Below are 15,567 nucleotides of genomic sequence, written 5' to 3'. Positions count from 1 at the left end.
CTCAACATATCAAACAAACCAACTTCAGCACTAATGAACAATATTATTTTGAGTGCCCTAGTTAATGCTTTCTCTGTGGTTTTGTTTTATCTATGCTGTGTTAGCCACTGCTTTTAAATTGATGAAGACAGCCTAACTGCAACAAGAGGGGTTATCACATATGCTGACAATCTTACTTCACATTGATTGTCAGTGAAAATAGAATGTTGGTCAAATTAACTTTGCAGTTTTAATAACCTAAGAGTGCAACTCAGATTTATTCCTTTAACCTTAAAAGCCTTATTGCTCTATTTCTGAACCATGCTTACTTCTAAGCAAATGGCTGTGATTTCAGGAAAAAAAAACCTTGAGCTCTAACATTTCCTGACCTTTCCGCTGGTGCCTGCAGGGGTTCTAGCGCAGCGGCTGTGCGATGCTGACCTGAAGAGAGAGATCCACCGAGTGTGGCCCAGTCTGCCCGCCAAGACCGTCGAACTGCTGGTGACCCCGCCCAAACGTGAGCGCCGGCCAAACCCCCACCAACCCATCAACCCATCAACCGGCACCCAGCCCTCTCAAGGGCCGTACAGGGATGGGAGACGCGTGACAGCTTGCCTGGTCGCTGGCTCTCGAGTCAGAGCCAGTCAGAGCGTTAGACAGGCACACGAGGGAGGACTGGCTGGCACGCTGCAGAAACAGACAGGCTGACAAACAGATAGACAGACTGACTGATGGGTTTACACACACACACACACACACTCACACACAGACAGTCAGAAGACTGGCACTTGACGGATTGTGTATAAGTGAGAGAGTGCGAAAGAGAGAGTTAAAGAGAGAGAGTGTTAGAGAGAGAGAGAGATATAAAAGCACAACCAGCTTGTAAAAAACAACTTCTGAATCTTAAAAGATTTCCTCTGAGAGAGAGAGAAAGAAATGAAAGAACACAGTAAACAAACTAAATCACGTCGCTGCTGCTCAACCAGGTCTATCAGGAAGGCAGATAAACAGCTTTCATTTCAGAAGCCTGAAAGCTAATTTAGCCCGTCTCTTGGCGCCCATCAACCCCTCCCTACAGCTCCCCTCTCCAGCTAGCTCACGGCTAACCACCGCCGCTATGGAGCTACAGTGAGTGGAGGTCTATATCCTTCTGGACCCCACACTCCCGAACCCTCTCCCCGACCATGAGAGCCGGTAATGAACACAGCTTAGGCTCTAATCTCTTCAGTGTGAAATAAGGCTGGAGCTGTTCCCAAAAAGCCTGGCAGATCTCAACTGTAGCAAATGGGTTGGAACACCTGGAGCGCATTAGCTGAACAATTATGTGGAATGAAATAATGGTAGATGTAGTAGAAGGGTGACAGCATCCATTGGGTGATTGAGATGCCAAGGGAGATCAGTTGTCATCAGTGGGGTGATTAGGCAATACTGAGTATAGTATAGAGAACCAGTAAACCAATAGAGAGCCAGTTAGCAATAGCAGAAACTGGCAGTAAATCTATTCGTAAATCATATTGCTATACTGCCATCTAGTGGACATATGGGATACATTCATGTGAAAGACAGATCAAGGATATCCAGGCTGGAACACTTTGCAAAAATGGAAGAAGAGCTTTCGCAGCATGACATTGCCAGCTATACTGCCAAAAAACATTGTGAAGTGTGTTGGCAAGCTTCTATCAGTGTCAACTGGGCAGTTGGTGGTGTTTGCAAGGTTTTTGCATGCCTTTTGGGTAGTTAGCTTGCTAGTTTTGGAACAGAACACATTATTTCTGCTTTAAATCAGTCAGCTCTCTCCTCCTCTCAACCCTGCAGTCTGTCCCCCTCTCCCTCCTGTGCCTGTAGTGAACGAGCTGACGGTGGGGAAGGTGTACGCCGCGCTGATGATCTTTGACTACTACAAGCAGAACCGTGCCAAGAAGCTCCAGCTGCAGCAGCAGCAGCAACAGCCTGGCGTGGGATTGGGAGTGGGAGTGCCGGTACTACTCGCCGCCTAGACACTGCTCAGACACACCTACATGCACACACTCACTCACATGCATACACTCACATGCACACACTCACATGCACACACTCACATGCATACACTCACATGCATACACTCACATGCACACACTCACATGCACACACTCACATGCACACACCCACATGCATACACTCACATGCACACACTCACATGCACACCTACATGCATACACTCACATGCATACACTCACATGCACACACTCACATGCACACCTACATGCATACACTCACATGCATACACTCACATGCACACACTCAAATGCACACCTACATGCATACACTCAGTCACATGCATACACTCACATGCATACACTCACATGCATACACTCACATGCACACACTCACATGCACACACTCACATGCATACACTCACATGCATACACTCACATGCACACACTCACATGCACACCTACATGCATACACTCACATGAACACACTCACATGCACACACTCACATGCATACGTCCACATGCACACACTCACATGCATACAATAGCACACAGGGCTATAACCTCGAAACTAAATGGAGTTTTATTCTGTCAGTTAGTTTGGGTGCCAGTGTGTTCCAGCTTAGTGTGCCCCAAATAATTGTTGACTTTCTTTTTCAATTCATTGCCAGCAGGCCTAGATTTATTTTTTTCAGGGCTTATTTTGTAACTATTCTGTTATAAACAGGTTAGCCAAGAGGGCTTTGTCAGTGAGAAAGATATAAGCTGGGCTTTCTGGAGTCAGCTACTCATGAAAGTGTTTTTAAAGGTCCTATTCATTTCTTTTGAGTCTGGAATGGCTGTTGTTGTTCATGCCAATCTCATATGTGGTCCGTGTGATGTCTGCAGGGGAAGGTGGGGGCCCTGTTCCGCCCCATGCTGCCCCTGACACAGATTCAGGAGCCGCCCGTCACCACTGACAAAGCCCCGCCCGCAGCGCAGCCTGATTCGCTGCCTCAGCCGGAGCCGCCGCCCACTACCTCCTTGACCAGTGTAGAGGCAGCGTAAGCGTCAAAGGATTATATCATCACTATATCATTATGTGTCTGTATTATATTGCAAACTTAGTTTACAGACTCATTAATTGAATTTAATAATAATAATAATAATACATTTTATTTGTATTGCACTTTACATCATACAGATCTCAAAGTGCTACATATTCACAACACAAAAACAACAACAACAATGAACATAATTAGCAGAAAGCTTTTGAAAAAAGATAGGTTTTTAGGCCTTTTTTAAAAACGTCAGTAGACTGTGGGGCCCTGAGATGGTCAGGGAGGGCATTCCACAGCCTTGGGGCAGCAGAGGAGAAAGCCCGGTCACCCATGGTGCAGAGCTTAGTTCTGGTGGTAGTTCTTAATTTAAACCTGAACTTGCAATAATCAGATTAGCCATTACCTTTATTGTTGTTACTGTCAGTAATAGCCATCAGGTTTGATCAGGTTAAATAGAATGTTATGCAGATTTAGTATTTGTATGCAGGTACATGTGGATGCAATTTTCAGGTTGTATTTGTTTTGGTGTATGTGCGTGTGTGTGTGTGTGCATGTGTGCGTGTGCGTGTGAATGTGCGTGTGCGTGTATGTGTATGTGCACGTGTGTGTGCGCGCGCGCGTGTGTGTTCGGTGTGCATGTGCGTGTGTGTGTATGTATGTGTGTGCGTGTGTGTGTGTGTGTGTGTGTGTGTGTGTGTGTGTGTGTGTGTGTGTGTGTGTGTGTGTGTGTGTGTGTGTGTGTGTGTGTGTGTGTGTGTGTGTGTGTGTGTGTGTGTGTTCGTGTGTGTGTGTGTTCGTGTGTGTATGTGTGTCCCTCAGCCAAACCCAGAGCAGTGCCATGAAGAAGTCTCCCTCAGGGGAGGCACCTCAGGAAGGGCAGCAGAGAAGCAGGCAGCCGGTACAGAGGGGTCAATCAGACGACACGCAGACCTCAAGCAAAACTCAGGTAGGACTATGCAGACAGAAACACACACACTCCAGAGTTACACACATCACTCCACTCATCCCTTTTATCATAATGTCAAGATGTGAGTTTGTGTGAGTGTTGCACTAATACTCCATGACTTGACTGTGGTGTGCATAATTTGCACTGTAATTGTGTGTGTGTGTGTGTTTGTGTGTGTGTGTGTGTGTGTCTGTGTGTGTGTGTGTATGTGTGTGTGTGTGTGTGTGTGTGTGTGTGTGTGTGTGTGTGTGTGTGTGTGTGTGTGTGTGTGTGTGTGTTGCTGTCTATATTTATATGCTGCAGGAATCAGGAGCAGAGCTGAGTGATTTGGAGTACACTTCAGACATGGAGCGATTCTCCATCCTGGAGGGGCCTGGCCGAGCCTCCTCCATGCCCAGGCTTAACAATGCTGAGTACCAGGTACACACACACAAACACACACACACACACACACACACACACACACACTCACACACATGTCCAGGCTCATTGCTAAGTACCAGGTACTCCTCTGCCCTCCGCCCCCTACATCTGCAGACAAGCACCCAGTAGCCCATCACATAGCACACAGTCTAGAAAGGGAAATTAAAGTTATAATGATAAAAAGACATAATTCATATTTTAACATATATTATTTCAAGTTTACACTCTCCACAAACTGCTACTAGTACGTCATAACTGACAGACAAAGGTATGTTAATAGATTTTAACAGTATTTTTGACAGATTGTTGACTTTATTTTATTTGATTCCCCGCAGGTGAGAGTGTCAGTTTCTCTGTTTTCCTCTGTCACACAGATCTTTTGAACAAAAGTCTGTTGTAGTCATCTCTCTCTCTCTCTCTCTCTCTCGTCACTGCTGGGACTAAACTCTGTTGTGCATGTCTCATATTTCTAACGTTCTCTTTTCTTTTTTTTCCTTTCCTTCCCATGACTCATGTTAACTCATTCTTCTGTAACCAGACTTTTCTGTCTCTCCGATCGCTCATTCTCTGTGTGTGGATAGCATTCATATTAACCCCGTCAGCTCTAACACCCTGGAGTTCGGTGTGAGGCGAAAGTGGAGTTGGACGACCTTGAGGACTAATAGATTAATCCTTACAACTTTTATGTTTTCTTTACACCTACTGCCCGAAAGGGTCAAATCATTTTTCAGTTTTCTGCCATTTCATACTTACATATGTTTATTTTTTGAAACATCAGACTCAAATTCTGCTCTCTTATGTGTGAGTGTCTTTTATGCTCCAATACTGTTGGAGTGGAAGGGTCTTTGTCCCTGCGTGTTGTTTGTCAAACGGTGTCTTGTCTGACTCTTCTTGTCTGTCTTACTGTGTTGTACCCCTTCAGACCTCGGCCTGTCCTCTTCATAACTACTTTTGATTTGATTTCTAGCCCTACTCTTTTTATTTTGTTCTCTTTTATTCCTTTTTCTTAGTTTTACCCTTTTTATTTAATTTCTCCCAATTTCAGTTTAATTTTCAAAATTGTCTTTGCTTTCTTTCAACACACTTAGTATATTTTCTTCTACTTTTGTCTTTTTTCCCTGACGCTCTTGTCTTTTCACCTGTCTGCTAGTATCTGCTGTCCTCTTTTCTTGGCTTTTCATCCTCCTCCTCCTCCTCCTCCTCTCTCAGTTTTCTTCTCTCTTCCCCCTGTCTGTCTGTCTTTCTGCTCTCTCCTCACACTGGTCCTCCTCTCCTGATGCTGTGTGTGTGTGTGTGTGTGTGTGTGTCTCCTCACACTGGTCCTACACTCCTGACGCTGTGTGTGTGTGTGTGTGTGTGTGTGTGTCTCCTCACACTGGTCCTCCTCTCCTGACGCTGTGTGTGTGTGTGTGTGTGTGTGTGTGTGTCTCCTCACACGGGTCCTCTTCTCCTGACGCTGTGTGTGTGTGTGTCTCCTCAAACTAGTCCTCCTCTCCTGATGCTGTGTGTGTGTGTGTGTGTGTGTCTCCTCACCTGTGTGTTTCAGCAACGGAGCCACCCTCGCCACACCACTGGACCTTACCTGCCAGTATGTACCAGCCCTCCTCTCTCTCTTTCTTCTCTCCTCCCTTTTATATTCCTCTCTCTCTCTCTCTCTCTCTTTCTCTCATCTCTGTGTTGGTCTATGTGTCTGGCTCCCATGTGTCTATGTGTCTGTCTGTGTCTGTGTTCCTAATACTGTGCTCCAACACTGGGTCCTCACTACTGAGGTATATGCCATAGGCTGCTGTGGGGATTGAGAATTAGCCCGCATTTCCCATAATTCCCTTTTGAAGGAATACATTGGTCACGAGCTTTGAAGAATTGAATGTCATTCCCAGGCCACGAGCGTTGGGGAGTTTACGATGTTTCCATAAGAGAACATGCCGTTGTTTTTGTATGACTAACTGGCTGTAGATGTTTTTAAAAGATAGATGAAACTCATCTTTTTAATCACCTTAGACCACAAGAATCCATTTTAAATGAAGTGTCCTTATAAAGGAAATCGGTACGGTTCCTCACTCCCTCACAAACCTATGTCACCACGCTGTCTTGGCTTTCTGAAGTGACGTATCCAAGGCTAGTGTGGCTTCTTTTGTGTGTGTGTGATGTACGCAACTGTGTAATGTAGTTTGCGTATTATGTGCTTTGAGAATACATTGGAGAGCGCATGTGTCCTGTGTGTGTGCGTGCTTGCGTGTGTGTGTGCGTGTGTGTGTGTGTGTGTGTGTGTGTGTGTGTGGATTATATCTCAGGGTCTTTGTAAAGTGCTATGTGTTTGATGGTTGTGAAATAATGAGTGGTGTTTGTGGTTCTCCCCTTTCTTCATCTTTAGTGCTTTCTCTATTGGAGCCCCCATCTTTGCCAAAGGAGTTTAAATACTATCATACTGACACACTGTTTTGTTAGCAAGTTTTCATGTGCATTTTAACCCGGGACACGGTCTCTGCACTTAATGTGTTAATGGGCAAAGTGGACAGTCACATTAGCATAATGGACGTTGACTCACACATAGCAAACGTGTCTATACATATGCAATATGCACATTGTACATATAGTTGCAATACTTGATCTACATATTACCTTAAGTCAATATGTAACATATTCTGTCATTTTACAGGCATTAAAAGCATATTGTATGTTAGTGTGAGGTATTGACATCTGCTTTGGTAAAGATGTGCCAAGAAGGGGTAACCATTTTCAGAGCACAAACCTGCTGTTGTCTCTATGTGGTGATAGCAGGCTTGTGACAAGCTTTTCTTTCAGATGCTGTGGCGATGTGACTGATGTTACTGATGAGACTGTTAAACATTGGCTATGGGTCATCTTAGAGAGTCAACGGCAGATGGTCATTTGAAATCTGAGAAGTAGAAGGGTGATTAACAAGTACTGATCAATAATGAAATGAATCAATAACAATACAATCATAAATAGTAACACTGTTAATCAGTAAACAGTCCTTGAACTGATCACTTACAAGTTTAAATCATCACCTTTTTTGGTTTTATGTCGACAAACCTTTTATTCAATTCTGGTCTATCTGGTCTATTTGAATCATATTAACTCTTCTCAGTCTGATCTCAAACTGATGCATGGTCAGCTTGACACAGAAAACGAGACCCATAGCCATTGTGTGGCTCAGCCAGCTTCTCTGACCCCTTTCTTCTGTAGACAGTAGAGGTGCGATCTCAGCGTGGCTTTCTCTGAATGTTTGATACAAACATCCCGTGTTTCTGTCTCATTTAAACTGGCCAAAACATCTATGGGCCAGTGGGCTGAACTTGATGTCATTTTGCTATTGTGGGCAACCTATGCTAGTTGTACTGGTCTGCCCCTCTTCCTTTCTTTCTTTCTTTCTTTCTTTCTTTCCCTCGTATCTATTCTACTCTCAGTCCTTCTCTCAAGGTTTTCTCTATGCAGTATTTTGCGCTATCTGTCCTCAGCAGCCTCAGCAGGTTGTTAGCACATAACCTGCCTCAGTTCTACCGGCCTGCATCAGCGCTGTGCTCATTTATCAGTAAATGACTTCCACCAGGTGGTGTAAATGAATTAAAAAAATACATTTGGTAACACCATGATGCATTCTGAAAAGTATTTATACATAGCTGAATTCTGCATTATAAAGACATTATTATTATACTGGATTACAATGTAAATGATAATGTCATATGGATGCAATCATGAATGTCATGTGGCACAGATACCAATGTATTGATGGCAAAGCATCGCACATAGTTCATATGACTTTATGAATACGTTCATAATTGATCATAGTGCATTACAAAGATGCTCTCCTGATTGAGTGTTAGCACAGTCCCTGTGGCCTGTCAGGAGTGGGTGGAGTTTAGAAGAACAGTAGATGCATGACCGATAGATGGAGAGGTAGAAGCGTCACCAGACAGACGGACGGGGCCCCCCGCTCCCCCTACTCTGTCCTTCTCCTCTTCTCATCTCTCTGCCCTCTCCTCCGCTCTGATCAGCCCATTCTGGACGTGAGCCCCTTGACCATGAGGCGCTCGGCATCCACGCTAAACCCACAGCGCCCCCAGGAGGTGAACCTGAGGGAGTACGGGCTCCAGAGGTCCTCTCAGGGGCAGGGGCAAGACAGGGCCCACCACCATCACCACCACCACCACCACTGCCACAAGCGCCGAGAGCGGGACAAGAAGCACAACTCGCTGGAGAGGGACAGCACGGAGCAGACAACCACTGCATGGGGTGAGATGCAACCACGGCCGCATGTAGTCTCACACACACTCGCAAAAAGGGTTTGCTCACACACAAACAAAGGTTTTGACCTGTATGCAGATTGATTGATTGATTGGTTTATTGACAACACATCAGCTTTTTCCTTTAAAGGAGCACTGTTCTTCATGTGGTCAAATGAGTTTCATGCTGAGAGAGGGAGAGAGAGAGAGAGAGAGAGAGAGAGAGAGAGAAATATTCCCAGAGAAGCCATCTTAGATCTCTGATGTTCCCTGGCCCCTGTTCCCTGGACTATGTACTTCCACTGTTCACCCCCACACACATAGTAATTGATTCAATTTGGAAAAGTTCTCCAAAGGATACTGGAAACGGATAACGCTTAGGTGTATTCCAGGTCAGAAATGGTTATGACATGTGCATCTGGCAGCCAGTGAGCCTAATCACAAGGCAGTTCACGAAAACCTGTAGCTGAAAACACCTGGTATGGCAAAGTGTCAAATTCATGAAAGTAAATGAATGAACGAAGGAAATGTCAACTGTCAACATTAACATCGGACTCACTTTTCTTATTTCTTTTACTGAACTTGAAAGAACAGCGTGGCAATGCAGGCGTCATTGCCCGTTCCCGCTCCACTGGCCTTGCGTGGCGATAAGATAAATTCCTCCCTGGATTTAACCTGATCGGGTTATAGAGCAAAAGGCCCTCCATTGACTTCCCGAAGGGGCTCAGAGGGAATATTCTCGTGTCAAGTGCTCTGGTGACTCTAGAAGCAGTCTTACCAGCTCAGGGATCAGGAGGGGCAAAGCTGCTTTTGGAGGAGGGGGGAGGGTTCTTTATACTCCGGGCTCTGGTGTGTGACTGGGTGGGAGAGGGTGTCTCGAGGAGCACCATGGAACTGTGGGTAAGTCTGTCTAATGGACCGGCACGGTTGCTATCCTCAAAGGAGGCTCTGTGTGCTGTATCAGAAATCTCATTTTACGTTTTTTGTATTTGTTTGTTATAGACCTGGTGATGGCCTTTCAGTGATAGGCTATAATAAAGTGTTACAGAGTATAAAGTATAATTCATTTCAGACACACACACACACACACAGACACACACACACTTTTTTGTTAGTGTTAGTGTTTGAATTTATTGTTTGTTTTTGTGTTAGTGTTGGTTGGCAGTAGCTGGTTCTTAACTGTTGCCATGGAATCCATACTCGACATGCACGACAGCTGCTTTATAGACACCTGTCCACCTGTAAAACAGAAGTGGGAGAGAGGAAGAGAGAGAAGGAGAGGGACAATGTTAAGAGAGTGAACTCATCCAACAACCATCCGGTTCTTTCGAGGCCTTTAGTTTATTACTCTGACTTGTAGTCACTTTTGTGGACACAATTTACTTTAATAGAACACATTTTGGTGAGCTCAAAGATCTGAGAGACGTCATTTGTTACTATTGCACGGTCTACCAGCACGGAACACAGGCAGTGATGAAAATCATTCCAGAGAGACACCTAGCCCTTTTAATGCCCATTTTATAAGGCCAATGAGAAGTGAGCGAGTCATGAGAAAAAGGTGAGTGAGTCATGAGAAATAAGCTCTGCTGGCAATTCACATGGTCTCCATTCGACTTTGTTGCGTGTCTGCGCTGCAGATGTAAGTTGCGTGATGGTGTTTTCGTGTTCCCCCGTTCCCACGTGTTTGCAGGTTCGGCGGCAGAGGTGGAGGGCGAGCACATGAGTCGTGAGCGTGCGCGGGATCGGGATCGAGGCCGCTCGCACGAGCGGAAGCACCACTCGGCGTCAGGCGAGCCCAAGACACGCTACTACTCGTGCGAGCGCTACGGCAACAGAGAGCAGGGCCACGCCCACTCAGCTGGACCAAGCCGATCCACCTCCCCTGGGGAACAACATGAGACCTTACGTCTGAAACAGGTATGTGTGTGCGTGTGCAAGAGAGTGTGTGTGTGCGTGTGTGTGTGTCTGTGTATGTCTGTGTGTGTGTGTGATCTTTGGTGTGTGTGTGTGTGAGTGGGCTTGATTAATGTATTTCCTGGGCACGACCTGAAAGCTTGTAATTCCTACATGCTAGAGTGCAAACACATGTGCATGTATTTGAGGTGGTGCATCTGTGGAAGATTAACTGTGTGTGTGACTTACTTGTCACTTCCAAAGCCCCTCTCCTCATGTGCTGGTGCATTATTCATTAGTGTACACCAGTTGCCCACCACATCACTATGTACCCTCTCTCTCTCTCTCTCTGTCTCTCTCTCTCTTCCAGGCTGGCACCACGGCCAGGGGCAGCCCAGTGATCCTGGCATCGAGTGGCAACACACCCAGCCGCAGCCGCCGCCAGCTCCCTCAGACTCCCCTCACCCCGCGCCCAGCCGTCGCCTACAAAACCGCCAACTCGTCCCCCGTCGGCATGCCGCCTGCCAGCGCCCGTCCTGCCCCCGGCTCCAGCCGCCTGACCCGCGGCCTCTCGGAGCACAACTCCTTGCTGACCGGCAGCGCCAGCCCCTCCCCAGTGCCTGTCACCCGCATTGGCTCCGTGCCCAGCCTTGCAGCAGAGTCGCGCTACCTGCTACCCGAGGAGACGGACGACTTCCAGGATGCGCTGAGCACCCACCACGCCATGGGCCGCTCAGTGCGGACGCTGCCCAGTGCCGGTCACGCCGGGTCCGGGAACAGAACAGGCTCGTCGCCCCTGCCCCAGTCGGGCCGCGGTGGGGTGCCCAATGGGTACCACTTCACCCTGGGCGTGAGCTCGGCCTCCGGCTCCGGCTCTGGAGCCAGGGGCACGGGCGGCTACCCAGAGACTGAGAAAGAGGACTGGTGCTAGCGGGGCTACGAGGTCAAGTCAAGGGATGGAAATGAGATGAAGGTTTCTATTTGAACAGGCCACAATGAGCACACTGCAATTCTCTGAGTCTGTGTGTGTATGTGTTTGTGTGCATGTGCGTGTTTGTGTGTGTCTGTGTGTGTGTGTGTGTGTGTGTGTGCGTGCGTGCGTGCGTGTGTGTGTGTGGATGTATGGATATCTGTAAGACCTACATGTTGTGAATGTATGTCCGTCTTTGTTCTCTAAAAGCTGGAGACCTGAAGGAACAGTGTAAGATAGATGAGCCTGAAACAAAACAAAAAATAAGACTCTTCGCAGGTCACAGTTTTCTTAATACGTAATGGTGGTTTGACACCTCAGAAAGACTACAGTGTTGCAAGGCCCAATTATTGTCGGCAAACAAAGAGAACTTCACCTGTGCGTAGGAAAGCTGCTCTGGGCATACCTACCTACGCAGAAAACAGCTTCACGAAAAGGAGCTTTCGAATCTGTAGCGATGGGGAGTCCCCAAGCCATCCTTCTCTCTCTCTCTCCCTCTCTCCCCAGGCCAACCCCCTCTCTCTCTCTTAAAGTTTACTCTATAGGGCTACTGATGGACACACGAGGTGAAAGGGCAACCCCTCGTGGCCGGGCTCACTCCGGGGGGAGACGGAGTGCAGGGCTTGAAGCTGGGGAGGCTACGCTGAGCGACACTGGAGCCATGACACCCAAGCGATGAGGACGTTGATGATGACAAATGCACTACTATAGCGCCACTGGGACCTGTTCCCAGCAGTCTCACACCTATGTTGTTGTTGGTTTTTTTCATGACAGAGGATGTGAAGGCAAAGTGATATTTCAAGACTTCCTGCTCTTTTCTCTTTTCCTCTGTCACTTCGCGACAAAGGAACGACGAATTGAACACACACCTACACAGACACCCACACACACACTAAAACACACTGAGATGACGGATCCGTAAAAAGAAAAAGATGGAAAACTGAGGCCAAAATTGTAATTTGTTTTGTATCAAGCTATAGAATAGTACATTGAATAACAGTGTTCCTCTTTTTGTATCATTGGACCTTCAAAGGGATCCTTGAGGAGTATAGTTGGACGTCGCGGACACGCTCTACTCTTCTGTTTTCCCTGTTTTGAAAACACAGTGCTCAAGCCGTCAAATACTGTACCAAGTGCCTAACTTTAAAAGTATTCCCGTCTGTGACTAAAATGCAGATCTGTACAGGAGACATATACCTAAGAGATGAAACTGAGCTGCCATCTTGGAACGCAGCCTGTCAGTGCCAAGCAGAAGTGGTCTGGCATCTCCACAACATCCCATATCACAAACATGGAAACAGAGATTTATATGATTGCACAAAAAAAACTAAAAATAGATTTTTAAATCGACTGCTAAACAAGAGTTCATTCTTTGGTCTTTATATGAAATGGTATATTAGAGCTGGAGAATATGACATGCAACTATTATATTGCTAATCTAGATTACTATTATGACATAAATGTGTGTGTAGTTAGTTTGGTGCCAATTCAGAGTGAACTACGGTACACATGTGGTCGTGGAGTGCATGCAAGAAGGTCCCTGTCTGACTTGGTGGTTAATATTGTCTTAAAGCTGCTGCCTGTGATAAATGCATTTGTGTGGGTCGTCTATTATTTTGTATAAAACAGAGGGCATGGCAAGCTTTGCCTTCTCTCCTCCACTGTGCAAGAGTGGTTCCTGAGTGAATGAGTGAGCTTATGTTTCCTGGCATACATGTTACGTTTCACTACAAACACGACAGACCTTAAGTCTCAAATTTCCCCTCTTCTGATGCAGTGTTAGATGCTGACTATTGAGTAGAAGGCCATCTTCCGTGTGATAGTTGTTTCATGATTTGTGTGTCCTGTTATGTGTAATTGAATATAAGTCTCTGTTTTGGTTCCATGTTCACATTGAGCGCCCCCAAGATTTTCTCATACATATAAGCAAAGAGATGGCAACCCAGCCTCTTGTTTAAAGTCATTGGCTTATTTAGCTTCCATAGCCCCTTATATCCTGCCAGGTGATTCAAACTCTGAGAGTCCTATTAAAGCCACCGTTCCTTGCCGTGTTCTCTAAAGAGCATCGATCCGTGGGCAGAGAGACGGGACAGGGAGAAACCAGGGAGACATGCTGCTGTGTTCACTCATTGAGTTCCCATAAGATCTATAAAATAGGTCTGTACCTAAAAAAAAGACAACTTGACCCGAGATGGCTCAATGGAATGTGGAGAAACAAAACAAATCTAAACTTCTGGTGCCAGACATAACCATAGTTGAATGGCAGCCTTTCCATATGTCAAATCCAAACTGTGAGAGCGGTTCCAAGAGACAGTAGGCTGATAGTGTCTTAAGAAGGACTGAGTGCAGGGTATCTGGAATGGCAGCCATATTGCCTTCAGCCCCATGAAGAGGACGTAAATAGAGGGCTTCAGATGATTTATTTTCAGTCCAGGGGTCCCAAGGAGCAAGAGAAACAATGTGGGGTGTCCCTCCAAAGAAAAGTTTGCTGTTCTCTGTTCGTCCCTGGCATCGCGTGGTGTGTTGACTGTTGACTCACAGTGCGGTTGGACTATGCAACAAGATGACACTTTAGGACCAGTCGGCCTCCATTGTAGCTTTACCTCCAGGGCTCTCCACATTCAGGCTTCAGCATGATTGTGACCAAAACACACAAACTCTTACGAATTTCTACACAGTGTTGTAGACATGTACACATGTTAAATACCATGGGCATGGACAAACAATGTTAATCAAAGACACAAGTGGCTTAAAATGCCTAACGTGAGATTTTAATTGTTACCCTGGCAAAATGCATGAAGCCACCCCAGATTCCCCATGAACTCCTGTGACAGTATTTGATTTGGTTACTATTAAAGGCATATGGGTCATGGTTATTTTACTTTTGCCCTCAGATAGTTAGCATTTGGGTAAACAATGGATAATTGAGAGGTTTTGTGACCTTGTTCATGTGTGTAGCATCCTGTGTCATAATAAACCCTAATCATTTTTCTGCCAATTCTGTTTCCTTTGTCATCACCAGAATACATGGTGTAAATTAAGCAGAGTGCTCTATACGAGCAACAAATAATTGGCTAATTAAAAATCAGGTGCCAAATGTATGTCTTTTTTTTATTTATTTTTTTACTTATTATACCTCATCCACTTAAAATGTGGCTTACGTCCTTGAACACGTCCATGTTTGCATGTTCAAATGAAATATGTGCATGTGTGAAATTGTATATCATAAAGTCTATTTTATATGATGCGTTCACTTGCTGGTCGTTTTTAATGACGTTTGATATCCCTTGGGAATGAATTGGGAGGTGAAGCAAAGACATTTAACGCATTTACAAAGGCGAACAAAGTAGGAAAGTGTTGTGTCCTGGACTGAAATCGGTGTGGTGTTCGTCTTGATGTCTTCGTTATCAGCTGACTCTAGCACTGCCTCTCTTTCTCTTCGGTTCACGCTGGTCAATATTGCTGTCATTTCTAGCGTTGCATTTTGTATGAAGAAATGTCCTTGAAATTGAGTTATGTAAGAAAATAAAACTTATTAAAAAGTGCCTCATGAGGCATTGTTTTCTCTGGTGTGTGTCAGTGTGTGGGTCTTTGGGCTATGTCAAAAGACTGCAAGAAAAGTATCTATTGAGATACTGTGGTCTTGAAATAGCTCTTGTATTGTGCGTCGTTGGCTGTAGAAAACTTTATATGTAACCAAACCACACCCAGTGTAGTCTTTGGATTTCTGTAAGTATATTTGCTGCCTAAACAAAAGTGTAGTCTTTTTTTCTTGCATTGTGATGCTTAATACTCACTTAACACCCTCAACAAAAAAACGCTTCAACCTACAGAATAGACTGGTGCAGCTTTACATGCTCACTTGGTGCCTCTCTGAACACCTGCGGTAGGGGACTAGGGGATGATGACAGACCATCTTGACATTAATGTCGGAACGATATGCAACCTCCAGGTTGCAACAGGTGAGGATTATGTTTGTGAAATAGATTACATATTGAACAGGGTGTTCATTGGCCTACAGCGGAGGCGGGGCGGACACTCGCGCACAAATGTACAATGCTCCTTATGATGCCAACCGGCTCGTGCGCACTCAAAC

At 45.7% G+C, this 15,567-nt stretch overlaps 1 protein-coding gene across 1 annotated transcript in view; it reads left to right on the top strand.

Annotated features, from left to right (window-relative positions):
* Nucleotides 1–11,432, top strand: part of cacna1bb (calcium channel, voltage-dependent, N type, alpha 1B subunit, b) — a gene marked incomplete at both ends in the record, with an annotated part of 146,147 nt that extends 134,715 nt beyond the window's left edge. Inside the window, 8 exons of the mRNA XM_080847519.1 lie at nucleotides 389–496; nucleotides 1,825–1,946; nucleotides 2,841–2,995; nucleotides 3,812–3,938; nucleotides 4,242–4,358; nucleotides 8,381–8,618; nucleotides 10,299–10,525; nucleotides 10,872–11,432. Coding sequence (XP_080703645.1) covers nucleotides 389–496; nucleotides 1,825–1,946; nucleotides 2,841–2,995; nucleotides 3,812–3,938; nucleotides 4,242–4,358; nucleotides 8,381–8,618; nucleotides 10,299–10,525; nucleotides 10,872–11,432 — 1,655 coding nt within the window. The remainder of the gene's footprint in view (nucleotides 1–388; nucleotides 497–1,824; nucleotides 1,947–2,840; nucleotides 2,996–3,811; nucleotides 3,939–4,241; nucleotides 4,359–8,380; nucleotides 8,619–10,298; nucleotides 10,526–10,871) is intronic.
* Nucleotides 11,433–15,567: the final 4,135 nt, after the last annotated feature.

This window comes from Sprattus sprattus (genome assembly GCF_963457725.1).
Source record: "Sprattus sprattus genome assembly, chromosome: 11".
Taxonomy (NCBI): Eukaryota; Metazoa; Chordata; class Actinopteri; order Clupeiformes; family Clupeidae; genus Sprattus; species Sprattus sprattus.
This window is presented reverse-complemented; position numbering and strand designations above follow the sequence as displayed.